Genomic DNA, 27,295 nt, shown 5'->3' with positions numbered 1-27,295 from the left:
AACTGAGACCAGAGCCCTCCTAAAGCAGGGCCATCCGTATCTGCTCTTTTACTTAGCACTGCCTTCCAACTGCCACATAAACACCCGAGGGACAGACAGCAAGGCAGGCGGCACACAGTGAGACTACACACAGTAAAAGTACTTTCCTTCCTTAAAGACCTAGCCACACAGGCTGGAGCCCCTTCTACCCAATCCAGGAACACGCAAAGCCTCCATAGCTGACATCTCAGCTCAGTGAAGGCTATGGTGCTTCTAGTACAGGGGCTTTGGTTAAGACTTGTTTCTTCCCACTCCCCAGTACACACACACACACACACACACACACACACGCACACGCACACGCACACGCACACACACACACACACACACACACGCACGCACACACTGAACTGCTCTGTCCTGCGAGCTGGAGCCTGCAGATGACTCAGTCCAGGCATGCATGGAGCTATAAGCCTCCTCAGTCTGTGTCAGGGGGAAGAAGCCTCTCACGTGTAAGCTCACCTGGGAGCTCCTCAGGCATGGGCTTACCAGATTTAGCAAATAAAATCATAGGACACCCAGGTAAGCTTGATTTTAGAAAAGTCAATGATCTAGAGTACCAATATATCCATTTTAATATCTGGGACATAATTATGCTTTTTTTTCCAAGAACTCATTGTGTATCTAAAATAAAATTTCACTGGGCAGTCAACATCTCTTCTGCTCACCTAGCTTCCTTAGTCATCTCTGACCTGGTCCTTATATCTGAAAGCTGATTGGGAGCTGAATGTGACCTTCTCTGAACACCAGAGGTGGTTCTGTCTCTAGTATTACACACACACACACACAAAATGTATTCCTACAGTCATGGTCTCCCTTAGCAGTCAGAGCTAGGAATATTTCTGAATGGGTGGAGGTTTTCAACATCGTTCCTGTAAGCACGCTGGGGAGCACTAGCTGTGAGAAAAGGGAGGACTCATGAGTCAAAAGGAGGAGCACTGGCTGTGAGAAAAGAGAGAACTCATGAGTCAAAAGGAGGATGAGAGGCAGGCGGATTTCTGAGTTCGAGGCCAGCCTGGTCTACAGAGTGAGTTCCAGGACAGCCAGGGCTATACAGAGAAACCCTGTCTCGGAAAAAAAAACAAATCCAAAAAACAAACAAACAAACAAACAAAGGAGGATGAGCAAAGCAACCTTGTCCTGGTCAGAATTAGAGAGCCAGGCTGCAGACAGAGCTCCAGCCTCCCACCAGCCCTCCATGAGCACATGTAGTAGAGAAATGTTGGTTGGTTCTTCTCTTCTCTTCTTCTCTCTTCTCTTCTTTCTTTCTCTTTTCTTTTGAGACAGGATTTCACTCTGTAGCCCAGGCTGGCCCGGAACTTACTGGCCTTAGCCTCCCAGCAGTCCTCCCAGCAGTCCTCCTGCCTTGACCTCTTCAGTGCTGGGACTACACTCAGCTTGGAGGACATTGCAGAAAGAGAAAGCTCAGAATCAGAATGGGTGAGATTGACAAGAGACCTGTGAGGTTGCCCAGGAGAAGCAGTGAGACCTGCTAGGACTGGAGAGGTGGCTCAGTAGGGAAAAGTCCAATTTCCCATACAGAAACCACAACCATCTGTAATTCCAACCCCAGGGGAATATGATGCCCTCTACTGGTCCCCACGGGAACTGCACACACAGAGGGCAGACATACATTGAGGCCAATACTGATACACACCAAAAAACAAAACAAAACAAAAAAAATTTTAAGCAGTGAGACCTCAATAGGGAGAATATGAATTTTAGGAGTATAGAAGTTAGGGAGAAGTGCAGGAGGTAAAAGATCTTGCTGTCTAAACCTGACAACCTGAGTCCAGTCCCTGGAACTCTCGTAAAAAGCCAAATGCAGTAGGTCACGTCTGCAACCCCCACATTTAGAGCAAGATGAGAGAGAAAGACAGCTCAGCAGTAGAAACAAGAAGAGATGTGCTTGGGCTGGAGAGATGGCTCAGAGACCAAGAATATTTGTTGATCTTGCAAAGGACCCAGGTTCGATTCCCAGTGCCCACACGGAAGCTTACCAACCATCTCTAACTCCAGTCCAGTCCAGGGGATCCAGTGTTCTTCCTATCCTCTGAGGGCACTAGGCATGCATGTGGTGCACATACACTCTTGTGAAAACACTCATACATATAAAAAATTTTAATAAAATATAATAAAGAAAAGGTAAAATTTCCAAAAAAGAAGAAAGACCTGCCTCAAAAAGTGGAATTCCTAACATTGTTCTCCAACTCCCACATGTGTACTCGGGTACACACATGTCCACACTCACACAGTCATACATAAACACACACACACATATAAGTGCTTTTATTTTATTTTATTTTATTTTATTTTATTTTATTTTATTTTATTTTATTTTATTTTTGAGAGACAGATTCTCTGTGTAGCCATGGCTGTCTTGAAACTCACTTTGTAGACCAGGCTGCCTTGAACTCAGCCATCTGACTGCCTCTGCCTCCCAAGTGTGTGCCACTGCACCCGGCTCATAAATATTTAAGAACTAAGTAGCTATAGAAGTAGCAGAATGGACAGGACTCGACAGTTACATGAACGTGGGGAGGGGAGTCAGGCAAGCCAGGGAGTGCACAGTGACTAAGGCCACTGGAACGGGCACAGAGAAAGACGCCATCCTACCAGAGATGGGCACAGCTGGAGGAGAAACGGGTCTGAAAGGAGCGTTGAGGTAGAAGATTTCAAATTGTAGTTGTTGAGTTTTAAATTCTTAGAAGACATTCAGGTATTGGTGTCCATTAGACATTGGTTAATAGAGGCACAGAGGAATGTCAGGTAGAGGTCCAGAAACTAGGAGGTGGGCGTCATAACCACGGGATGGACAGCTTACCCAACACACAAGGAAGAGAGCAGAAGCTGAAGACAGAACCTGGATTCCATGCTGGGACCCTCATTTCCTTGTGCTGGTTCTGGGTCAGAAAGAAAAAAAAAAGAGGGAATGTTTGTTGAATGACTGTAGGAATGAATTCTCCTTTCCTGCCTCTTCTTTCTCCAAATCTGGAAACTATGAAAGCAATGAGAAAAAGAGAGAGACAAGGGCCACTCAGCATTCTGGGTGATGGAATGATTAAGCACGCTGTGAGATGGGACGATCAAGGCTTGATTGCACAGAGCATTGATTGTATCCCAATAGATTTCCTAGAGGGGCAGCCAGCTGAGAAGACATCGTTTATGGCTGTGGCCTCTGCAGCTGCCAATGAATACCTCACCCCTCTTCCAGGTCCAGAATCCCTAGAAGGCAGCTGTAGGCTTGGGCTAAAGGCCTGGGATACAGGACTCCATTCTACAGACTAGCTCTGCTCATACTGTCTGTTCTTCTTGTTCTCCTTCCCCGGCCAGGTAAGAAGAAAGCAGTAGCGTTGTTTGACAGCCAAGCCCCACTCTGCCCCATCTGCCAAGTCCTGCTGAGGCCCAGCGAGTTGCAGGAACATATGGAGCAGGAACTGGAGCAGCTGGCCCAGCTGCCGGCCAGGTAAGCCGCCTACAGGGAGTCTGCCGGCTGGGAGAGTCCACTGGCTCTGCTAGCTACTAGGTGTCACGGGAGATTCTGGGGGAGAAACCGGTCCCTTGATGCAGTTCTGTTTTTCAGTGACATTTCTCACTTTATTTGGGGGGTCCTTGTGGGTGGAGAAAAGCAAATCTTCAGGCTCCTGCCTCAGAATAAGAGAAGCTGGACAGGAGGGAGCCAGCCACTACCCTGAGCCCAGAACCTTGACCTTGTGGCTGGGTAAAAGCGGGTACAGGGCCAGGCAGCTCTACCCCATGCCCAGCCCAGTCCTGGCAGAGACAGCAGCACCTTCCTTATAAACCTTGAGGACTGAAAGGGAAAGATCTTGGGAATGCTTGCAAGTGTGTTCTTACCTTAACACATCCCAGCCCTCCTCTGTCCTAGCCTCAGGATGCGGCTGAACACTCTCCAGATCCTTGGGGAGGAGCCAGATTATCCAGAGGGCACAGGAGAGAGGAGACCAATGACCTCTGACCTCTGATCTGAGCAGTAGGAAGCAGCTGTTCCATTTTGTTCCCACCATCTTTGGGGTCAGGAATCCCGGCAGAGTACAGGGAGGTCCGCTGTGCCTGTTCCAGATGTTGGATGCTCTGCTGGGAGCTTGGGATAATCTAGAGGTTCTTCCTTCACATGCCTGGTGATAGCTGCTGGCCGTTAGCTAGAACTCGCTGCAGATGGTTCTGGGTCTAAAGAGTTTGCATGTGTTTTCCTTAGGTGGCCTGGGCCCCTTCATCACTTGGTAGCCTTGGGATACTTGGAATTCTTACACGGTAGCTTAGGTCTCCAAAACAAAATGTTCTAGCCAACAAGATGGAATGCTGACAGGGAGGGTGCAGCTAAAGATCAAACTCAGAGCCTGCCTGCCACTGAGCTCCAGCCTGGCCTGAACCACCCTTTCAAACTGAGTCTTAGAAGTCACTCAGTGTCACTTGTAGTACTCCACTGATGAAGGCATTGTGAGCCGCTCAGAGTCCAGGTGAGAGGACTGCATGCCTTTTGATGGGAGGAGTGGCTAGATCACATTCTAAAAGAGCACGCGGGGTAGAGACAGGGCAACAACCATCCTTAGAAACCACCACGTGCCCACAGAGAACAGCCTTCCGTTCCTACCTATTGCCCAAGTCATCAAATCTGACCGGATGCAAGGCACAGTGGTCCCAAAATGTCCTCTGTCCTGGAAAACCAGTTGTAAGAAAGGATCGAGGGAGGGTGAGCATAGAGGCTGCTGCACTGGAGCTGTGTGAAGCTCCACACCCGAGACAGCAAAGGAGGCTTCCTAAGGGAGGGATTTGGAAGGGAGTACCAGTCACCTATTGGCAAATTACCCCACAACTTAATGCCTTAAGACCTTTATTGGGACCAGTGAGAAGGCTTTAGGACCTGAGTTCCACCCCCAGTACCCACATAAAGGTGGAAGGAGGAGTTTCCCTCTGACCTACACACAAACACACACAATGAAAAAAAAAAAAAAAAAAAAAAAAACCAACTATATGGTCACCAGTTCCAGAACAACATGGCTATGTTATCTTGGGTAGCGGTGGCTACTAGCTCTGCTTCTCTCCTGAAGCTAAGGAGAAGAAAGGCTACAGTCATCCGACATCTGACTGGGCTGAAGGATGTTCCCAGGATCACTTGCTTCCATGAGCTGTAAGCAGGAAACCTCAGTTTCTCAGCACTTCTCCAAAGGCAGCTTTGAGTTCCCTCCACGTCAGTTTGACTGCCCACAACCATGTGATCCAAGAAAGAGACCTGGGGCAGCCTCAGTACCTTCCCCTACAGCCTGCACGCTAGCTCTACCACTCTAAACTGTTCTAGGCCCAGGTCATGCTGGGCTGGACAGTGCATACCTGTCATTGCAGAGACAGAGGCGGGAATACCTGAAGCTGGAGGTCAGCGTGAGCTGTGTAGTGAACTACATAGTGCGACCTCATCTCTAGATAGGAAGGAAGGAAGGAAGGAAGGAAGGAAGGAAGGAAGGAAGGAAGGAAGGAAGGAAGGAAGGAAGGAAGGAAGGAAGGAAGGCAGATGGAGCGAGGGACAGAGGAGGAAGGGAGCAAGTGAGACAATCACCAAACATAGCTCACGCTCCTCTATCTTTGGTTGTGAACCTGGCCTTCATTGGCCGGCCTCTACTCAAGGGAGGAGAATTATGCTCTCAAAGCTCTCATTCTTAAAGACAAAAGTATCAGAAACTATAGTATGGTAATAATAATGAACCTCGTGGAGTTCCACTGTCTGACCAGAGCTTTATATATTCTTCGCATAGCTCTGTGATAGGCATGCATTGCTTAATGATAGGTATACGTTCTACGAAATGCATCCTTAGACATTTTTTGGTCACGTAAGCACCATAGAGTGCACTTAAACTACACTGTCACTAGGCGATGTAACCTCATGGGACAACTTTCAGATGTGCAGCCAGCCCGTTGCTAATTGTGGGTGTGTGTCTATAGCTATAACTCCCATTTTACAGATGAGAAAACTGAGGCACAGACACGTTAAGTGACTTCTCTAAGGTTGTCCACTTAGCAATAAACATAAGCTTTGTCTGGAGCAGTCTGGACACCAGCGCTCTGCTCTTTGCCTCCCCTCCCCCATCCCTCACACACTGAGGATTGACCTGTCAGGCTCAGAAAGTGAAAAAAACATCCTGCAGGCTGTACCAGGATTTCTGGGTAATTTGCTCCCAATGAAGAGGACCTCAGCCAAGATCAGAAAACACAAGGACCTACAGAGTGTATTTGAGCAGTGTGCCTGCCCCGCACAGTGAAAAAAACTGTTCATTTTGCCTCCTGGGCGCGGAGCTCGCACCGCCCAGGCCATCTCCCTCTCCTTTTCCTTTCTCCCCCTACTCGTGACCCTGCATAAATCCCTCATCATCCGCGTTTCTCAGAGCACCCACACCTCGCGGCTGTCGGCTCACGTCCGGGCTGGTTCCTGCACCCCCTGATGCCCAAGCCGCCCTCAGCACGTGCACGCCCTGCGCCCCTGGCACGCCCTCCTCCCCGCTGGGTGTCTGACAGCCGGACAGCGGGATCTGCACAGCAAGTGAAATTCCCGTCGGATCGATAAAGCCGAAGCGCTGGCGGCGACGGGTCGATGGTTTTATCTGTCTCGGCCCCGCCGCGCCCGGCGCGCTGACAGTCGGACCGGCCGGCAAAGGCGTTCAAGGGCAGCCGCCCCCGCCGCCCCCTCCCCACGCGCGCCCCCTCCCCGCGGCCGCTGCGTCCACCGGACTGCGGGCTGGACCGGCCCCACCGACGCCCCTGTGATTTATCTGGATTTTTAATTGGAAAAAATTTGCGAATTAATTGATTTCAGGAACTTGCCAATTAACATTGTAATTGGGTGCGTGATAAATTCCCAAGGAGCGTGTCAGCTCCCTCCGGGCTCGCAGGCAGTGTGAGCGAGGGTCCCCCAGCCTGGCTACCCTTGCCCCGCCCCGTGCTGGCTCTGGGATGAGCCCAAGGATGGGCAAAGACCGAAGCACCTGAGCGCCTGAGATCCATCCACCCCACCCACATTCCTTCTCCCCCACCATCAGTATCCTGGATAGATGGACGGTTCACAGATGAGGAAACTAAGTCCCACAGGAGGCAGGAGCCCAAAAGGAAGCCTCCTTGACCTGTGGCCAAGTCGTCCTCCTCCCTAGCTCTCCAGCCCTAATTCCTGCCTTGTATTGGCTCCTCTCCTTTTGTTTCCAGTGCTGGCTCCTCCCCTCTTCTCTCAGCCCTGCCACCCCCTCTTACCCTGCCTCTGCCTCCTTTGCCCTCCCTCTCCTGCCCCTTCCTCAGCCTAGCCCACCCTGAGCTCCTGGGTGGTGCTGCCAGGCTAGGCTCCCAGGTGGTTCTACTTCTGGAACTTTCTAGATGAAGCTCTTCTGCCTTCTGCCTCTGACTGCCCAACAGCCTACGGCAGCTCCCATGTATGCTATTTCTATACACCTGGGGGCTCACAAAAGAAGCAAGGACCCTACAGCTCCTAAGCAAAGGAGGCTGGTTCTCACAAACACAGGCTTGACACACATGTATGCAATGCACAAACTCTCCATTCCCACACAGCTCAGTGCACGCACACACACACACACACACACACACACACACACTGAAAAAACCCACCTTCCCAGAGATGAACATTCCCAGGTGCCATAAGCAGCCAAGTCCCCACAGGAAAGCAAAGTTCTCAGCAGCTCAACACTACCCTTTTCCAAGTTACTCCCACACCCCTCCTTCACCTCACCTGATTCTGTCTCTCCCCACCAAGGACCCAAGGGCTTAGCTACATAGCACGGAGCGTAACACTGGGTCAAACACAGAGTCAGAAGGGCCTCCCACATGTTAGTGAGATATCGTGCCACTGCGGGCAGAAATGGAGGCAAATCAAGAATCCAGGGGACCATTGCTGAGGCTGCCCTAGGACAGCTGCTGAAAGTGGGGGATGGAGAAGAGTGGATTGAGACGAAGGAGAGGCCAAAGGACTCACCTAGGGTGCCTACTAGGAGAGGACATTCTGATTTGGATGGTTGGGACTGTGTTAGAAGTAATGTCTGCAGTCAGAGGAAGCAACAGGTAGGACTCTGGGTGAGCTGAGGCCAAGATACCCTTGAGATGGCTTCAGGGTGGGGCTACATGTGTGTGAATAGAGAGACAGACAAGAACATAAATGGGGGCTCAAGATGGCAGGGCTCTGAGACATCTCTGTGGCCCCTAGACAGGAGTTTCCAGCCATTAAGAAGAAATAGCCCTGGGCATGGGACATTCACAGGCTTAGCTGGTAGGACCTGAGCTCAGAGATCTCCTCTATGAAAGCCAGCCTCTGGGCTGGGAAGCAGCCTCCTCTGGGAAGTGCTTTAAAGGGGCTGGGGAAAAAAATCTAAAGGGAGACTGAGTAGCTCCTAAGGAGAGGCAGGGTGAAGAGATGGCAGTGCCCCCACCCCTACTTAAGCCTTATTTAAGGCCGGCCTCGGTGTTTGGTTGGGTAATGAACTAGATAAACAATTCCCCAAATAGATTAAAACGAAGTGTAACTTACAAAGGCGGCTGGTGATGATGGTTTATTCCCGGGCAGTGCACCATTTCTTTATTTCCAAAGATAATTCAGTGTAAATCACCTTAATTAAAAGTGTCAGCCCAGCCCATGAATATTGTACTTAGGAACGCGTTTCCTGGGTCCCAGTTATAATTTAAAACCCATGGATCACTAGGCAGGGAGTGACTGAGCAGGGAAGGAAATTGTTGGGGGCGGGCTGTGGACACAGGGAGGGATGGGAAGGCAGGGCTGATGGGCTGGGCAGCAGCTGGGCTGCTTACAGCTCAGGACCTAGACCTCTCTCGGCAAGCCATGCACCAGGTTCTCGGGCTCCGGAAAACCAAGAAAACTTGCTGTGAAAGGGGTTGGTAGAAGAAAGGGAAGGAGAGGGCATTGCTCAGGGCCAGGGCAGGAGGCTGAGGCTGAGCTGGCCCTGTGTAGCAAAGGGAAGAGCTTTGCTAAGAAGATGCAAAGATGGGCTCGCCAGAGCACAGGCTGGACATCCTGACCCCAGATGACCCCTTCCTGCTTACCGGCAAAGGAGAGGAGCCCAGGATCAGCACAGCCCTGACCAAAGCTGCACAGCAATGTTCTGCATTAGAGCCTAAGTCCTACATAACTTTAGAGCGGGAACATTAAACAAACAACCCTGGACTTCCAAACCCTCTATGGATTGTGTGACCCCGGAGGTGTCAACTTTGTAAAGTTTTGGGTGAAATTACATTCACGAGGCCTCTGTCTCTGTAGTATGCCTTGGGTACACAATAAACCCTTCACTACTTCAGCTTCGGATCTCACCTAATTCAGCCCCAATAGATAATAGCCACATCCCAGCCCAGAGTCAAGTATGACAACAGCGTGGATAGCAGACACTTTGTAGGCAGAATGGCGATGCTCATGTGTGTTCACTGAGTGAATGAAGAAGTTAAGAAATAATAAAAGCTATGAACTAACAAACCAGCTACTCCTCAAGGGCAGCTCAGCTTACCCCTCCGTATGCCCAGGGCCTGCATCAGAGCCAGGCATGGACTGCTTGTAAACACACTGGAATTGAGAGAAGCTTTACTGGCAGTCCTTTCTAGTCTGTGCTGCTCTCGCTGTGTGAACAGACCAGTGACTCTATTCTGATTCTCAGACACGGCCTTCTGCTGTGGAGACTGGTGGCTTTTGCACTGCTGTGTGCATGTGATCCTTTAAGTGTCTGCATCTGTAGGTGTGCATGTGCATCTGTAGGTGTGCATGTGCACCTGTACGTGTGCGGTTGCATCTGTAGGTGTGCATGTGCATCTGTAGGTGTGCATGTGCATCTGTAGGTGTGCGGTTGCAGCTGTAGGTGTGCATGTGCATCTGTAGGTGTGCATGTGCAACTGTAGGTGTGCATGTGCAGCTGTAGGTGTGTGGGTGCATCTGTAGGTGTACGTGTGCAGCTGTAGGTGTGCGTGTGTCTGGGTATGGCTGTGCTTTAGAGGACTATCTCTGCATGTGTCCTTGTGGACTTTTGTACATGAGCAGTTCTTCATCTAGTCTGTGTGGCTCTTGTGGATTTGTCTTTATGGCCATGTCTCTGGGAGTGACCCTGTGGCCCTGTGCATCTGTATGCATGTCTGAGTCTCTGGGTCTGACTGCCTGCATCTATGTGCCCGTTGGTTGAATGATAGTCTGTGTATGTGCCTTGAGACCAGGATGGCTTAACTTCGGCAGTATTGACATTTTGGGTCTGGTAATTCTTTGTGAGGGGGGCTGTCTGGGATAGGATAGGTTGTTAAACACCGTCCACCCACTAGATGCCAGTAGCAACCCCCTTTCCACACCCAGTTTGAACCATCAGAAATCAATCAAAACTATCTCAAGGGGCTTAAAATATAGCTTAGTGATGAAACATTTGTCTAGCATGTGTTAGGTGCATACGTATGTACGTTCATATGTACATATATGTATATGTCATTCAGACGTTGCCAAGTGTCCCCCAGGTGTGCAGACATCCCTTATTCCACTGACAGTCACTACTTTAGCCATGTCTACATTGGCTTTTGCTTGCACATCGTGCATTTTTGTTTGGCCTACTGGGTGCCTGAGCACACATGCAGTTATTCCCTGTGCGTATACTCACTAAGTCCATGTCTGCCTTGTATATTCTATTTGCAATGTATCTGTGTCCTTTTTTGCTTTCTGGCTATTTGTCCATAGATATCATCTACATGTGTGCTTTGTATGTGTGTCTGTGTGAAGAGCCTGTGAAAACAGGCTATGTCTGCCTCTGTGCACTCACCAGCAACCCTACTGCATTCATGTATTTGTGTGTGTGCATGCATGTCCGTGGATGCACACGAGCCAGTGTGTGAGCACAGATGCAGCAGTTATAGTGGAGGCAGCAAGCAGGAAAGGGCAGGAACAGGGATATTAATGTTTCTGAAGTGGATCTGATTTGATACGTCTTGTTCCATTGTCAGCATCTGTTTAGCGGGATTTGTAATACTCTGTGGCTCTGGATCACTCATGCTTAGCGTGGGATGTGGCCTTGCATACCAATTTTGTTATTAAACACAGTCCTTGCCTCCCTCACAACCCATCCATCACCTCCCACCCCAGCCCCCGCCTGCTCTGAACTGCCCACCATATTTCAGGGCCCAACTCCCCCCTGCCTGCCACCCGATGCCAGAGGGCCTGGGGCTGACAAATTGAATCAGGGGGAGATCATTCCCAGACTAACACAGTTTGCAGCGTGTTGGAGGAAGAATTGACAAGAGTCATGTCAGTCCCGTCACCCCAATCCCATAGGAACTAAGAGCAGGCTAAGAGCAGGGAGTGCTGAGGAGGAAGCCCCCAGGACAGAGAGAATCTTCAGGACTGAATCTAGGTAAAGCCCCTTTCTTCCCATGCTCTGCCTGGCGCCTGTGTCCCCTCCCAGGGGCCAGTGTGGTCCTTGGCACCCGGTAGAAGCTGAGCTAGGTCCTAGGCCACTGGGTTGTGTGTACTGGGCAGAACTAGACTGAACTGGCTAGACTATGCCATGCTTGCAAACGCCTTCTCTTGGGCTTAGCTTGCTAGTCCACCCTCGTTCACGAGACCTGGGCACCAGGTAGAATGGTCACCCTGTTCTCTTTCTTTCTTGGCAGCAAAAATTCCCTTCTGAAGGATGCCATGGCTCCGGGCACCCCCAAGGTAGGTGGCCAATTATTGCTTTCCCTCTTGCCCATCCCCATCTAGGCCTACCAGGGTGAGGCTCACCCTGAGCAAAAGGCTCCCCCCACGGATCCCACTACCTCCAGGCTGTGCTCGTCAGCCTAATACCTAGGACTGCCTGGTGTGCTGGGGTGTGGCTGGAGGTGCAGCATCCATCTGTGGAAAGATTTTCTCTGACTTTCTCTTTTTCTAGCTAGGAGAGGCGTGAGAGTCAGAAGTGGCCCAGGGTGTAGGCAGCACAGACACTCAAGCTGGGGAGACTCAAAAGAGGCAGGTGGGCTGTGAACAGGGAAAGAAAGTGCAGGAACTCAATACAGACAGAAAGAAGCCAGCTCTCTCTCTCTCTCTCTCTCTCTCTCTCTCTCTCTCTCTCTCTCTCTCTCTCTCTCTTTCTCTCTCTCTGAATCTCTTTCTGTCTCTGTTTCTGTCTTTCCTACTGTTTCTCTCTCTTTGTCTTTGTCTCTCTCTGAATCTCTTTCTGTCTCTCTGTTTCTGTCTCTCCCTCTGTTTCTCTGTCTCTCTATGTACACACACACACACAATAAAGAGCCAGAGATGATGTTGGGTCAGTCTGTGAAGGAAACTTGAGTGGATCAGATGGAGAAAGAGGAAGATCAAGTATCTCCTCCTAACCCATGACATGTCTTCCCATGGGAGAGGAAGAGGTGCTCAATGAATTCCTGGCCTCCTCCCTCTGCACGGGGCTGCCCCCTTTCTCTGAAGTCCTCATACCACTCCCTGGTGTCATGGTGACTGAGAGTTGGGTGTTGAACCTTGGGGACAGAGTTAGTCAGTGAGCGGGCATGTGGGGAGATGAGGGCAGATGCCAGGACCCCCTCAGGGACCCCTGTATTTTTTATCTCGATAACGTGAGGGAGTTGGGGGGGGGTCACAGGAGAACATCCAGTTCCCTGAGGAAAAACAGTTTCAGAATGTATGGGCTACCAGCAGTCCAGTAGGAAAAGGGGTGTGAAGAGGTCTATATATTTGAAAGGCCTGAAGTGACCAGTGGCCTTTGAGAGGGTACTTTTGGGAAAGAAGCCAGTGACAAGTATCACGCTCATGACTTTGGCCAGCTGTCCCTTGAGCCTTTAAGGGGAAGGGGATGGGGGTGGGGGGGCGGGGAGAGAAGGCAAACTATTCATGCTCATTCAAAACTTACAAAGTCACAGCTCACTTCTAAAGGAGGAACAGAGAACCCAGGCAGGGCTGGGTTTTTGCAGACCCTGGTCAGGGCCTAGAAGAAAAAGGGATGTGGGGAGCCAGGCAGGCAGCCACACAGGCCTGGCTTGGCCCAGACTGCAGTGTGTAACGATGAAGTAATGAAGGTTACAACCAGGCTTCTAGTGCAGCCCCTACCTGAGTAGGAGTGGCTAGGCTGAGACACTGGGAACCGGAAGAGCTTGTGTTCTAAGGACCAGTCCTGCAGGGCAGGCAGACTCCTCATCCATACCTGCCTCTCATGGGCATGAGCCATAGGTCAGAATGTATAGCCTTCTTAAGTCTTAAGCACGGACACATCTCTGCAGCCTCCCACATGGGCCCGCCGATCACTCGAAGCAGAAGAAAGGACCATTGCTTACCTACACAAGACACACGCCCCCAAACTGAACTATCTCTGCCTTCCCCTTGGCCTTGACCTCAGCTTTAGAGAAGCAGGTCATGTGAGGAAGAGGTAGGAAGCAGAAGGTTGAAGTGAATGGAGAGACTAAGGCGGGGAGGGAGGGAAGGGGAGGAGGGGGAGGAGAGGGCGAGGGGCCCTTAGACAAGATTGATGGCCTCGTTGCCATTAAGAAAAAAATTAGCCGGTGGCGGCTATCATATTAAAGGGTGAAGAAGCCGTGAATTATTTTCTTAAAGATCTTATCGCTTACAATGATAATTTTACCTTCCAAAAGGCCACTTTTAATGAGGCGAAGAGCCAGGCAAAAAGTCATGATTTAATGCCAGGATTTTTTTTTTTCAAAACACATTTTACTGCTTTTTGGTCCATGTTTAAAAAGCGCCAGTGACCTTTTTTTATTCCGCTTGCCCCAGGTGTAATTCTGAGGCCTCTCAGGGCTTCTAACCTAGAGAGAGACAGAGACACAGCAGAGCTTTGTCACTGTCCCTCCCCCCCTGCACGCTGTGGCACGCTGTGGCACGCTGTGGCACGCTGTGGCACGCTGTGGCACGCTGTTCTCTTTTTCTCAGCATCTTCCTTGGGATTGGAGGAGAACACTGCCTGACATCTTTCTGGCTAGGGCTTCACCCGGCACCTCCCATGAGGCTCAGGCTGGTGAAGAAGTCCCATTTGGAGCCGGTCCCACTGCGGGGCCTCTGCAGTCGCTTCTCTCCTCCAGGTCCTGGGCCTCGGATGGATCAGGGCCCTGATCCATCAGCCGCTGGGGAACCAGACCCCCTCACTTCTGGTCCTTGCCGGAGGATGAACAGCATGGCCACCGCATGCGGGTCACATCCTGAGGTTCAGCCAGAGATGAAGGATAAATGGCCGCTCCATCTTCCCCAAATTGCTTTCTTTGGGCTGTCACTGGCGATTTGGCATGGTTCTCCAGGCTGGGGAGGACTTCAAGAGAATTGTGTGCTTCTGGCTCAGCCTTGTGCGAGCTGAGGAAGGGAGGGGGTGGGTTGTTTTTTAGGCCTCTGAGCCCCCCCATTTTGCAGCTGAACAGGCTTCTAAGAACTGGCTCTTGGGCTGAACATGCCATGGGGTGTTTAGAATTGTGGTGCTCACACACAATTTAAAGTAGACAGTTTATTAATCTAAACTGCAGGCGTATGTAGAAGAGGCCATTCGGGATTGACGGAGGGGGATTAGTTTTGCTGGAGGTTTTTGCTGGGGTCATCACCACAGCGCAGGCCTAAATGGACCCAGCGTCCATCCCCAGCTACACGCTGGAAACTCATACATACTATTTAATTTACTGTCTCCACAGTGGGGCTGCCATCAGCCTATATTAGGGGCGGGCAGGTGGTAGGTGTGTAGCTTTACCCCCAGTACTTCATGTGGGTCCCAGAGTATCTGCCCTTGAAGGAAGAACAAAGCACATCTAGTTCCGTCTCCTGAGAGTGGGTTCATATTCCCTCCTTACCAAGGGCGAGCTTAGCAGACGCAAGGGTCTAGCCAGGGGCTGTGATGCATATCTGTGGCCTTGGCATGTGGGAGGCTGTGTAGGAGGATCCCTGAGGACTCCAGGCCAGCCTATGCTAAGAGTGAGACACTGTCACAAAATAAATAATCAAGAGGCTATACCTAGACCTAAGTCCACCCATCCTCTCTGACAACCGGGTTTCTGTGCTTGAACACGTCACTTCAGGTTTTTAGAGGAGTCCTGTGTCCCTGTGCCTCCCTATCTCAATTCCAAAGCTCCCTGGGGACTGGGAACTCCCGGCATAGAATGCATCTCTCATCTGGTCGGGGCCTTGTGTTCTTTTCTTCTTCCAGTCCCTCCTGTTGTCTGCTTCCATCAAGAGGGAAGGAGACTCTCCAACAGCTTCCCCACACTCTTCTGCCACCGAGGACCTGCACCACTCAGACAGATACCAGGTGAGGAGGATGTGGCTGGAGGTTGAAGTAAGCTCGTGAGAGACTCAGGCCTGTTTATAACGCTAACTCCTCCTGAAGAGGCTGGAGCTGTGTTTGATGCCTTACGTGCCCGGTGCCCCCCAGTTAACCTAGAAAGCACAGTCACCGGGGAATGGGCCGTACTAAGCGGATGGATTTTAGGGTGAGATGCCAGGTTCTTTGGGGCTCTGCTGGGTTCTGAGAACCTTTGAAGGAAGCAACCTATTTATTGCAGAATAGCAACCCTCAAAGTTGTCTTACCAGAGGTCTGGAAGTGTAGGCCAGGATCGCTGAAGATGTCTGTCCTCAAAAGCCAGATCCCTGGAGCCAAAGTAAGTACTCCTTCCTGCTGAGCCTTGAGAGCAGGCCCAGGGAGGGGAGCAGCAGAAGGATATTGCCCTTGGGCATCTTAGTCAAACAGGAAACAAATAAGCCTGCTGGCCTAAAAAATCAGAGCAGGAAGGGAACCAGAGTAACTGTATGCAGGCTTTCTGAGTAGGAAGGAGAGGGGCCTTCCTCCAGGAGCCTTGGTCTGGGAAAGAGAGCCCTGCTTTTGAGAACCGGTTCAGATGGCAGAAAACAAGAGCCTACTCCAAGGACCATTAGTTTAACTGGCATCAGGGCTTCCCAGGTAGTCCCAGTCTGAAAGGGAAAAGCGCTTGACCTGATGTGGAAGGGCAGAACAGCAGGAACTGATAACCTGGGTAGACAGCCAGCATCCCTGTTGACATCAGGCAACTTTGGCTGGAACTAAAGAACAGTGTCTTCTTAGAAACCCTTCCCTCCCTGCCTGCTAGGAGAATGGAGCTCCAATCACAGCTGGAGGCTGGAAATGTGACTCACTGACAGAGCTCTTGCTTAGTGTAGATCTATCCAGCACCCTTCAGAAAAAGAAAACAAAATATTCTAGGTCTCAGAGTAAGCTGGACCCTATCCCCCCCTGGCATCTCCTCAGTGTGGGGTTAAAATGCACAACCCAAGGGGGCTGGAGTCAGGCAGCGGTGGAGAGCACTGGCTGCTCCTCCAGAGCCCCGGCTTCCAACAGATTCAACATCCTCCTCTGGCCTTTGTGGGTGTCACACACGTATGGGGCACATGCATATATATATTTATACATACCACATATATGTAAAATGCCAATACACACAAAAAAGGAATAATAATAAAAAAAATTGTAAAAAAAATAAAATAAAATAAAATGCATATCCCGGAGTGCCAGGGCTGGGGATAAATGCACGCATCCCTGGGTGCCGGTTTGTGCAAGGTGTGTGTGTGTGTGTGTGTGTGTCCATGGAGGATGTAGAATCTCTGCAGGTGGAGTTACAGGGGTGGTGAGACGTCAGACGTGGGTGCTAGGAACACTCTTGGGACCTCTGTAGCGCTGAGCATCCCAGCCCCATGAGCCCTGGTTAGAGAGAGAGCCAGTCAGCCCCTGGAGCAGTCTCAGAGTACAGCTCAAGCCGACCGCACACTCAACGTAATTTCCAAGTGCCTTCTCGAATGACAAATCAGATTAAGCAATGTATAAGCTCAAGTCCAAGCTCCTCACATGACACCAGGCATTCTTTGATTTGGATCCAATTCGTAATCCCAGCTTCCATTCGTGAGCCTCCCTCCACAAGCCTTGGCCTCATCCTACTGAACTAAAATCCCCACACCCTGAGCATGCCCTCTTCCCTCTCTTTAGACAAACCACTTTTGACAGGAATCTTGTACCCTGCTAATTTCTATTTGTCGATCAACATCCTAATGAAACGGTGTCTCCTCCGAGAAGTCTTCCCAGATTATCAATTCTTCTCATGACCCTTTGTGTCCCATGTTTCGACACAGCTATTGTGATCACCTGCTCAGATATGTGTCCACTACATACTAATATACAATATTCCATCCCCACATTTGTTGACTTAGCACAAATTACTATTTCCCTTTTTTCTCTCTCAATTTTTTAAAATTATTATATATATTATTTGGTTTTGTGGTGGCATTTCCCATGAAATGTGTTTTGTTGATTTTCTTCCTGTCTTCTCTGCAGTCCCCAGACATGACCTTGCACCCTACACCCCATGGCCTCCTTTCTGTTACTCCTGCTCCAGGGGATCTGGTTCCTTGTTCTGACCTCTGAGGACACCAGGTATTCATGTGGTGCACATATATATATAAAGGCAAAAACACTCGTATACATAAAGATAAATAAACAAATCTTTAAAGAATAGAAAATTAAAATGTACTATATATTCATTAATACACTTAATATAATTAATATCTTCCAGATCCACCCATTTGCCTGCAAATTTCATTGTTTCATTTTTCTTTACAAGCTGAATAAAATTCCACTGTTTAGGGCTGGAGAGATGGCTGAGGGAGTAAAGTGTTTACTCTGTAAACATGAGGACCTGCGCTTAGATCCCCAGCACCGCACCATGAAAAGCCAGACAGCACAGGCCCGTGCCTATGGTTCCAGGGCTTGGGGACAGAAGCAGGAGGATCCCGAGGTCTTGCTTATTAGCCAGCTACCAGAGATAAACTTTCAGGTTCTTGAGAGACCATTTCAAAAAATAAAGTGGAGCACTAGAAGAAACAGTCATCATTGATCTTTGACCTACACCTACACACACACACTTCAGATGTGTATATAGTACATTTGCATTTTCTATTCTTTAAATTTTTTTTAGATTTACCTTTATGTATATGAGTGGTTTTGCCTTTATATATGTTTGCGCACCATGTGACTCCCTGGTTCCCTCAGAGGTCAGTACAGGACCAGAACTGACGAGTTGCTCTGGAACTGGAGTTACAGATGGTTGTGAGCGACCATGTGGGTGCTGGAAACTGAACTTGGATCTTCTGCAAAAACAATTCCTTTTAAGTGCTGAGCCATCTCTCCAGCCCCTCATTATCTATTCTTGTTGATGGATATCTAGGCTGATTCCATTTCTTTGTTACTGTAAATAATGCAGCAGGGATGGATGCGCAGGTGTGTCTGTGAGAAAATGTAGGGGCCTGGCTACCCAGCCATGCCCTCGATTTTGCTGTTTATTCAGAACTGGCCTCACTGTGTTCACAGTTATACTGCCCCTGGTTCCTGTCCTGCCCACATTACATTCCCCCTCCCCCTCCTTCTCTTTCTTTGAGACAGGAGGACAATGGGATTTGAATCTCTTGCTAGGCGACCACTCCAGCTAACTGAGCTATCTCTCACCTCCTAGTCTTAGCAGATGCTAGAAGCGGCTCACTAAAACAGTGGCCAAAGCTGCAAACTTCTTGAAACTAGAATCTGGAAGTTACACAGCATCAATTCCATCAGTATCTACTGGGCAAAGCCAGCCCCAAAGTCAGCCTTTCAGTAAGGGGCGTGAGGAAACGCTGCTGTGGAGCAACCCACAAAGAACAGCGGCCACAGCGACTCTCACAGTGACTCAGACGCTTAACTAGACTGGGAGTTCCTCCAAAGCAAAGAACTTGTCTCAGCCTTCCTTTGCTCAAATGTGTATCTGGTTCTCCTCCTGCCCAGCCCAGTGTCCTTGCCTTCATTACGGCTGAGTTTAAATGAAAAGGGAAGATGTAAGTTTCCAAGGACTGTGAAAGGAAAATCACACAAGTCCCACGGAGAGGATAATGACCGATCTGGGCTTCAGAGAAGGAGTAGAAGTTCCCCCTGGAGAACAAGAAAGAAAAAATATTCTAGATAAAGGCCATACTGTGTGTTAAGGGCATATGAGATGGTGTATTGCGGGACCTGTTTAAAGTTCAGTTTCATTGAAAAGGAGCATGCTCCTAGAATTAGAGCTAGCCACTCCCTTGGATGTTTCTGGAACGTGAAAATGGCAGGACTTGAAACTGGAGACTGGCTGGGGATCTCCTGTTCTTTTCTGCCATGCCAGGCTGATATGCTGGACTTTAAAGATCACTGACAGCTGGGCATTGCCAAGTACTCAGGAGGTTGAGATGGGACCAATGGGCAGCTGAAGCCAGGTTGAGTTCAGGTTCAAGGTTCAACATAGTTAGGCCCTGTTTCCAAGTAGAATAATGAAAGGTGACGATTGTGGAGCTCAGCAGTAGAGCATTTGCTTCACATGTTCAAGGACCCATTTTGGTTCTGTCTCTAACACTTCGGGGGGGGGGGAAACAAAAAAATAAACCCAAATCGCTGAATTAGGCAGAGGGCATTGGTTTCCGGTTTGGAACTCTATTTGTTAACCCCTGCTGACTGTATAACCCGCTTCAACCGTGATGCTACTTTACCATCATGGCAACTTTATAAGCTAGACTTCATGGTCTCCAGAGTTTCCTAATAATATAACGTGTAAGAAACAAGTTAAAATTAGAACGAGAAGCTGTATGCCCCATAGGCTAGGCTGTTCCTGTGTTAGTACACATTTCCATTACTGTAACACATCCCTGAAGTGAAGAGTTTATTTTGGCTCCTGGATGGCCTTGTTGCTTTGGTCTGTGATGGCACGGAAGAGTTCTCACTGGGCTCTCCCTCGGTCAGGTTCCACCACCTCCCAGGAGAGCTAAGCCAGAGATCAAGCCTGTAACACACCGGCCTTAAAGGACCGTTCTGTACTCTAGCTCTGGCAATTCCCCAGCTCTTCGCCGACCCAGGGCTGGCCTCAGGCCTGCTATCCTACCAATATCTCCTTCATGCTAAACCTATGTTTGGTGACTAGACAGAGATGAGCTGCCTTCCAAGAAAAGAAACAGTAAATAGTGAAAACACACAGGATCAGAAGAAAGTTAAGGAACTTTCTAAGAAAACTCAGAGACAACAAATGGGGTAGAAAAAAAAATGGAGCCTTGCCAGAGTCCTGATGGATGCCCAAGAGCGAGCACAGAGCTATCTGAACCGAACGAAGCACAGTGTTCACAAGATCTATAGGTAGCTTCACACAGCTGGGGGGAGGGCAGAGGTTGGGGGTAGGTGAGGACAATGGAATGGACTAGGTGTGGTACAGCAGACTAGACAAGCAAGCAGGGCAGAGCAGGTGGGTTAAGTTACAGACTGGCAAATCTTTGAAAGATTTAAAGAAAAAGAAACTCGATTTTGCACAAAAGATGTGGAGTGAAGGATTAGTTTTAGGGAGGGACACTGCTGGTCAAGAAATGAGCAGCGAAACACTTGCAATTGAAAGCTAATACAATTTTTCAAATAAATGTTTAAAAATAAGGTAGTCACTGAAGAAATCCTAAGGGGTGTCTTCCTATAGCTATTAGGTAATTGAGAGCTAATATAAACTAAACGTTTGAAAATAAGGTAGTCACTGAAGAAATCCTAAGGGGTGTTTTCCTATAGCTAGGAGGCATTCTAGGCTCTAATGAGTTTGCCCAAATGAGTCTTACCAACTCCATTTCCGGAGTTGTCAGGCCACCAACCCAAACTTATGTAAGCGAAAAGGAGGGTAGAGCTGGATGCAATCTTACAGGAGGCAAAACTTCAGGTTGTGTAGCAGACAGACCAGAGGAGCAGAAAAGAAAATTTGACTATCTATAGGTGGATTCCCAAGATCCTGAAGATTCAGTGCGAGGGATGAATGCTATTAAGGTGTATCAAAGGTAACAGCTAGAGCACGCTTCAACAGGTGATACTGAGAAGCCAGAAGAAGGGCGACTAGTCTGGATGGCTGTTAGCCTAATGGGCACGTGATGCTTATGGGAACTGCAGGAAAGGCCTGCAGGCGATGAAATGTATCCTGCGCTGGGCCAGAGGCGTGAGGAAATCTTCTCGTTGGGAATTGGCGGGACATAGGCCCCGCAGATGACCGGGAATTGCTATCTCGCTGGAAAAGCACCCCTTCGGAGGTGCTGTCCTGGGCCCGCGCGCGGACGCCAGGAGCCAGGGCCGATCTCAGGGGCCGATGGAACGAGGTGTGGTGGGAGGCACCAGTGGGCGGCCCAGGCTGGAGCGGAGAGGCCTCGGGGGCTGTGGGAGGGGCCGGAGGGGGGCGGCCCCAGCAGGTAGTTAACCCCGGCGCGAGCCGCAATTTCCTACCCCGGGTCTGCCCACCCCCAGCCCCCCCACCCCGTGAACTTTCACCTCCAGCGCGTTACGGCGACGGATCACGTGATCAGGGCCAACATGGCCGCCGCCGCTGCTGGGAGCTGAGGTGCCGCCGCCGCCGGGCAGCCGGGGGGAATCCGCCCGCATCGCCGCCCTTGCCGGCCCGGCTGCTGCGGAGCCCAGAGCGCCGGAGGCTGGGGCTGGGGCGGCACCGCGCGGCAGCCGCAGGCTCCCGTTAGAGCAGCCCGGGCGGCTATGCCGAGGGCCCGGAGCGGCCGGCGGAGCAGGGGGGCCGGCGGGAGGGAGGAAGTAGGTTTGTTTACGGGCTGTTTGGGGCGGGGCGGGCCTGGATGAGGGTCGGGGACTAGGGTAGGGACCCAGACTCCAGGCCGCATCTGACGCTCTGTTCTCTATTTTTGCATCTGTCGGGGATTTTCTCCCAGACCTTCCTGCGAGTGCGAGCCAACCGGCAAACCCGACTGAATGGTGAGTCCGGTCCGGCCCCTCCCTCCGCCCCACCCCCGGCCTCCTCCCTCCTTCACTGCCCGCAGCTCCTGGCTTGCCTGGGTCTCTTCAACATCGGGCCAACCGACTTCTTGGCAGTCACAGCGTCTGAGAGTGCAAACCAAGGCTGCCGCCCTCAGTTTCCCCGTCTGTCTAATGGAGGGTTACGGTACTCAGCTCGTGCCCAAGCCTCTCTAAAGGTCCGAAAGAACCCTGGGGGACAATAAGTGTCGGAGAATGAGGAACAAGCTACACAATTTCACTCGGGAGCTCAGCTTTGAATTTGCAGACTGCTGGGACCTCACTATACAAGTCGGCAGGGCGCTGAGAATGTTTTTCTTCTAGTTTTTAATCAGTGCCCAGTAGTGTGAATGCAGCCTCTCTGCTGAGACTTGACAATGCAATGAGATCTGGAGTTCCCACGGCAACAGAACTAACTCATCCCAGGGCTCTTTGAGTTATCAGTCGGCCCACATTTCACAAAGGTGATCAGCGTGGGCTCGACAGCTCTTAGAGGCCTTTTCTGAAAGCAGGCCGCGTATGCACTACCTGGCGGTCTCCCTTTTGGATTCAAACCTCTGGAGCATTCCTGTTTGCTGAACACAATTGAATGGTCCAGCTTTTTGTGCTGACTGAGGTGTGGTGTAAGTTGGGGTTCGCTGTAAAGGGCTTAGGGTCTCTGGGCCAGCTGGTGAGTAAGAGCGTGGATGTTTAAGATCTCCAGCCCTTACCATTTGATTGCCACCTCCAGGCTTAGCCCAGTGTGAAAAAGAGGAGAGTACTCATTGTAGAAACAGTCTCAGCACAGAGGAGAGGAAAATACTACACATTTTATAAATAAGGAAACTGAGGCTCTGGTAGTTGAAGATCATTTGTTTCTTATCAAATTAGTGTAGCCAGGCCACGATTAAAGTTTGATTATCCCTAAAACCTTTGCTGCTGCAGCCATGTCAAATGCTTTGACTCATAGAGACAGCTTTAGGGACTGAACTAAAGTCCCTAGCACATTAAGGGGAGTTTGTTTAGGGTTTACAAGAATGGCAAGGGTAGAGTGGTGGCTGCCTTGTTGGCCTAGGAATTTCCACGTGAAACCCGGCCCATTGGGATAGCTTTCTGGCACTGCAAGGATTCCTCTGCTGACCTAGGCGTCCCTGGCAGTACCATGCTCAGCTATTTCTTCATTCAGTGATAAAATCTTTGTCTTTTTTGTTGTTGTTGTTTTTAGATGAGCCCCTCCCCACCCCCCCATGTAGCCCAGGCTAGCATGGAACTTAGAGCAATCCTTCAGCCTCAGCCTCCCTAGTTGTAGGATCACAGGCTTTGAGCCACCAATCCCGATTCGGTTACTAAGTTTTACAAACAAAGTCAGCCTCTTCTCCAAAGAGGTACCTTCAGACTGGATAAGACTGTAAGAGACCTTGGTTGGCATTTCCAAAAACTTCTTGGAGCCTTCGCCCGATGCCTTTCTGATGTCTTGTGTGCTTTTTGTCCCTAGCTCTGCAGTGTCAAGCCTGCATAAGCCTGAAATTTAAAGCAGGGATCTGCATCTATATTAACAAAGGGCCCAGAATATAGTCACATCTCTATAGTGGAAACATAGGGAATTGGAGATAGGAGTTAGAATCCAGACCTAGGTTCTATAAGTTCATGTGCAGTTCTTATGGCCTGGTAAGTTTCCCTTTGGTTTGGCTCTTTCTAGGGCTGCTGTTCTGCCCTTAGAGAAACTCCCCACCTCAGATCCTCAGCAGCAAAAAGCTGGAGCCCCAGCTGGAGCAGACTTGTGGAATCAGGCTCACCAGTAAGGCTGAGGTGGGAAAGCTCTTGGTATAAGGGAGCATCCCTAGGCCGTAGAGTCTGGTCTGGTTTCTTGTCTTGCCTTTGATACTTGTGGCGTACTTAAGCATGTTCCTTGATAAAGTCTCTTCATCTGTTAAGATGTAGGAAGGCAACCTATGCCTCAAGATGTAGATGTAATGAGCCTCTCTATGAGGTACAGGCTCTTAGACCACCACACGGGAGACCCTACAATCTTTAGCATATAGACACTCACCTGTGGTTCCCTCCCATGACCCCTCAAGGTCAGCATACCTAAGAACGTTCTTCCTGGCCCCTCAGGAGGAAACCTCCCTGTCCTTGACAAGCTCCCTAACCTTTCCACCATCAGTCTGGCCTCAAAGTGGCCATCACTTATCCCGCTGTTGCATTCTGGGAGTGGCAAAATGGAAAGAATCTCTTGCTCTGACCCCTTCCTGCTTCAGTGACAGGAGGGCTGCAGAGAAGGATTAGTGAGCTAATTAGAAATGATTGCCTCTCTCAGCATTAATTAGCAGTGCTGTGGGCTTATAGTGTGCACTTCGGAACTAAGCCCCCTCTGGGACACCATGGCAGGCAGGCAGGCCGGCCTTTGCCTCTGGGGCCTGCCAGCCCTCTGTACTGATTAGAGGTGATGGGACAGGTTTGGGTAAGCTCTATAAGGCCTGCCCTCTCCAGGTACCCTGGGCCTTCTGACCTGCCTGCCCAAAGTTTAACCCAGACTCTATACTTTTGCAACTGGGCCTCAGTCTCTTTTCTTGTAAAATGGGATCAGCAGAGAAATCAGAGATACTGCTCTTGTCATGATCTTAAGAGGTATGCTAGGTGCCATACTTCAGGGCATTTGGCCCTGGAACAAAGGAAGCTTCTAAAGGGTGAGTAAATTAGATCAATCCAAGCTTTGGAGTAGCCTGGGATTCTAACCTGGAAGATGCTCTTTAGGGTGGTATTTCCAAAGCCTGACTAAGTGGTCTTCTGGGGACCTGCATGACTACAGGGGGTATCTCCACCTACTGGACTCCCTGAGCACTGCAGCTAGGAAGGGTGAGCTGCTCTTGAGTAGACACTTCTGGCCCACCAAGGAGCAAACCTGGGCCCCTGAGGACCAGGCACTGAACCAAAAGCTAATGGCTGCCAGCGGGGCGGGATATGTCAGCTCTCCTGTGACACTGAAGTGTGGAGCTACAGTGACCATCAGCTTATTTTTGTGCCTTATTTTCTGTTTCTCCATGCAGCTCGGATTGGGAAAATGAAACGGAGGAAGCAAGATGAAGGGCAGGTATGTCCCCTGTGCAACCGCCCCCTGGCAGGATCGGAGCAGGAGATGAGTAGGCATGTGGAGCATTGCCTTTCTAAGGTAGAGGGGCTGTGGCCGCCCACCTCCCTTCCTCTCCCTTCCCTGACACTTGCTGCTCACTGCTCCTGATCTCTGGGCTCCTGGGCTCCCGGGCTCTCAGCGGCTTCTCTGCTCTTTGCTCTCTTCTGCTTTCATTTCCACTCATTCCCTGTCTGGGCTCCCGTGGAAAATTTGGGGGAAGAGGCCCAGGTCTTTGATTGCCATGTCGAGTGCATTTCAAGGGAGCCCATTTGGTTCCCCGCAGCAGGGACTAGGGCTGTGCCTTCCTTGCAGGCCTTGGGAGCAGGTGGGATGGCCTGGGCTCTGCATGATCCTGCTCTGCTCTTCACAGAGGGAAGGCTCCTGCATGGCTGAGGATGACGCCGTGGACACCGAGCATGACAACAGCAACCGCTTTGAGGAGTATGAGTGGTGTGGGCAGAAGCGGATACGGGCCACCACACTCCTGGAAGGTGGCTTCCGAGGTATACAGCAGCTGACAACTTGGGCGGTGGCACTCTGGTAACCAGGTCACTTCTGGTAGCTGGTCATCATTTCCACCACGTGGGAGCTCTTGCTCGTGGGGCTCCTTTGTGACCGTGCTGCCTGCCTGTGATGTGCATATTAAAGTGGATGTATTTGGGTGGGAAATGGAATTGTGAGGCTGCAAGCTAGCAGTGACGAGGGGGGCTCTCGGCCTCGGGTGATGCATTGAAGGTGACAGCCAAGCCGCGTTAGCACCTGCATAAAATATTAAAGGGACGGTTATGCATTTATCACTCCATCCCTCTTAAGGCTGATAAATGAGAATCCAGCAACCTGCTGTACACCTCCAGCACTAGGGGCCCTCAGGGCTTCTAGGCAAACACATTGGATTTTCCTCCTCCTCCCCAGCTCTATGTCAGGGAAATCAGTTACAGAGGAGAGAGTGAGTTATGGCAAAATTTGACCTCCCATGAGCTTCATTGGTGAATCTAATTTTAGCTCTGATCCCATCTCTTCTCCCATGGCGCCCTCTGCCCTGAAGGAAGAGGGGCCTGGGCTCAGCTGCCCTGCTTCCCCTGGGCTCTCCCCAACCGCTGCAGAAGTGTCTGCAGGGCCCTACTTCTCTCTGCTCCCTTCCTAGCTCCTGAGACAAGGGTTGCCCCCCTAGATGAGACAGAAGAATTGGTTGGGTATCCAGGGTCCGTGTCCTCTTGTCAAGCTCTGTTGCCATGGGCAAGAGAAAGAAGTAGCTGCTGCTTGGCTTCGAGGCCCACCCCCATCCCCACCCCCTGTAAAAGCACAGCTGGCCCTGCAGCTTGTGGCCATTAGGAGAGCCAGGCTGTATCCCGTCTGCTCCTGCTTTTCTGGGCAACACCCTTGAGATGGCCACTGTGTGTGGTCTCCAGGGACTCTCACAGCAGGCTTGAAGGAGGGCCTTTGCCTCCTTAGAGCCAGGACACCTGGGCTCATGCTGAGATCGAGTCTCTGCAGTGCAGTCCAGGGCAGATGGTCACCGTGCCTCTGAGCTTCTTGCATGCTGCCCACCAGTCTGAAGACGAGTCAGTGTAATCAGGAGGGTCAAACCAGACTTCCCCACCTCAGCCCAGGTGGACAGCCTTAGTTGTCATGGCACAGAGACCATTTCTGTCCTGGGCTCTAGCGGGTCTGAAGCCTTACAGGCATGAACGATGGTGCTCGTGAGCCTGGGAATCGTACCCGTGGGTGCCAGGGTGTGTGCAGGTGTGGAAGGCAGTCCTGCTGAGTCAGTCCTGGAAGGCTGTTCTGGATTAGCTCTGCTATAACATTAGCGCTGCAGCTGTGCGCACCAACTGCAACCGCGACTGCTTAGGTTTCCTGGCACAGAATGGAACCTGATGACTCTTGGGCTCCTGGAGTGTCTGAATGGGTCAGGCTGCACAGGGCCTACTGCTTAAGCAAAGTCTTTCTGCATGGGCATGCAGCAGCAGATGGGGTGAGAGGCTCTTAGGCCTCGGGTAGGTATCATTTTTCTGGGTGTGTTTACACTGCGAGGTTGTTCCTTTCAAGCATTCCTGAGGAGAGTTCAAAGAGGGCTTTTCTTTGAGCGATTTGGAGAGCGCGAATGAGACTTGAAGAGGGAATGGGGCCGGAGGGGCCTTTATCTGCAGAGAATTGCTCCAGCTTTCCTGATAGAAGCTGCTGCCGCCTCTTAAACAGCTTAGTGCAGTCAAAAGACAGGCTGACTTGAAAGGCTGTTTTACAGCGAGATCAGCGGGGGCCACGAGGCAGAGAGTGGAGCCTCCTCAGTGGGAGGGGGCTATCAAAGAGAGGCCCTGGCTGAGCCTGACTGCCTCTGCCCCTGAA

At 50.6% G+C, this 27,295-nt stretch overlaps 1 protein-coding gene across 7 annotated transcripts in view; it reads left to right on the top strand.

Moving 5' to 3' along the window:
- Positions 1-27,295, top strand: part of Rnf220 (ring finger protein 220) — a 221,886-nt gene that overhangs the window by 182,310 nt on the left and 12,281 nt on the right. Inside the window, exons 2-7 of one of the 7 annotated variants that reach the window (XM_052177122.1) lie at positions 3,373-3,505; positions 11,686-11,731; positions 15,198-15,299; positions 21,759-21,801; positions 24,867-24,910; positions 25,320-25,452. In XM_052177122.1, coding sequence (XP_052033082.1) covers positions 3,373-3,505; positions 11,686-11,731; positions 15,198-15,299; positions 21,759-21,801; positions 24,867-24,910; positions 25,320-25,452 — 501 coding nt within the window. The other 6 variants (XM_052177121.1, XM_052177123.1, XM_052177127.1 and 3 more) reach the window with 6 other exon arrangements.

Source organism: Apodemus sylvaticus, chromosome 3, assembly GCF_947179515.1.
Source record: "Apodemus sylvaticus chromosome 3, mApoSyl1.1, whole genome shotgun sequence".
In the NCBI taxonomy this organism is placed as follows: domain Eukaryota; kingdom Metazoa; phylum Chordata; class Mammalia; order Rodentia; family Muridae; genus Apodemus; species Apodemus sylvaticus.
Note: the sequence above shows the minus strand (reverse complement) of the source record. Positions and strands in the feature narration are given on the sequence as shown.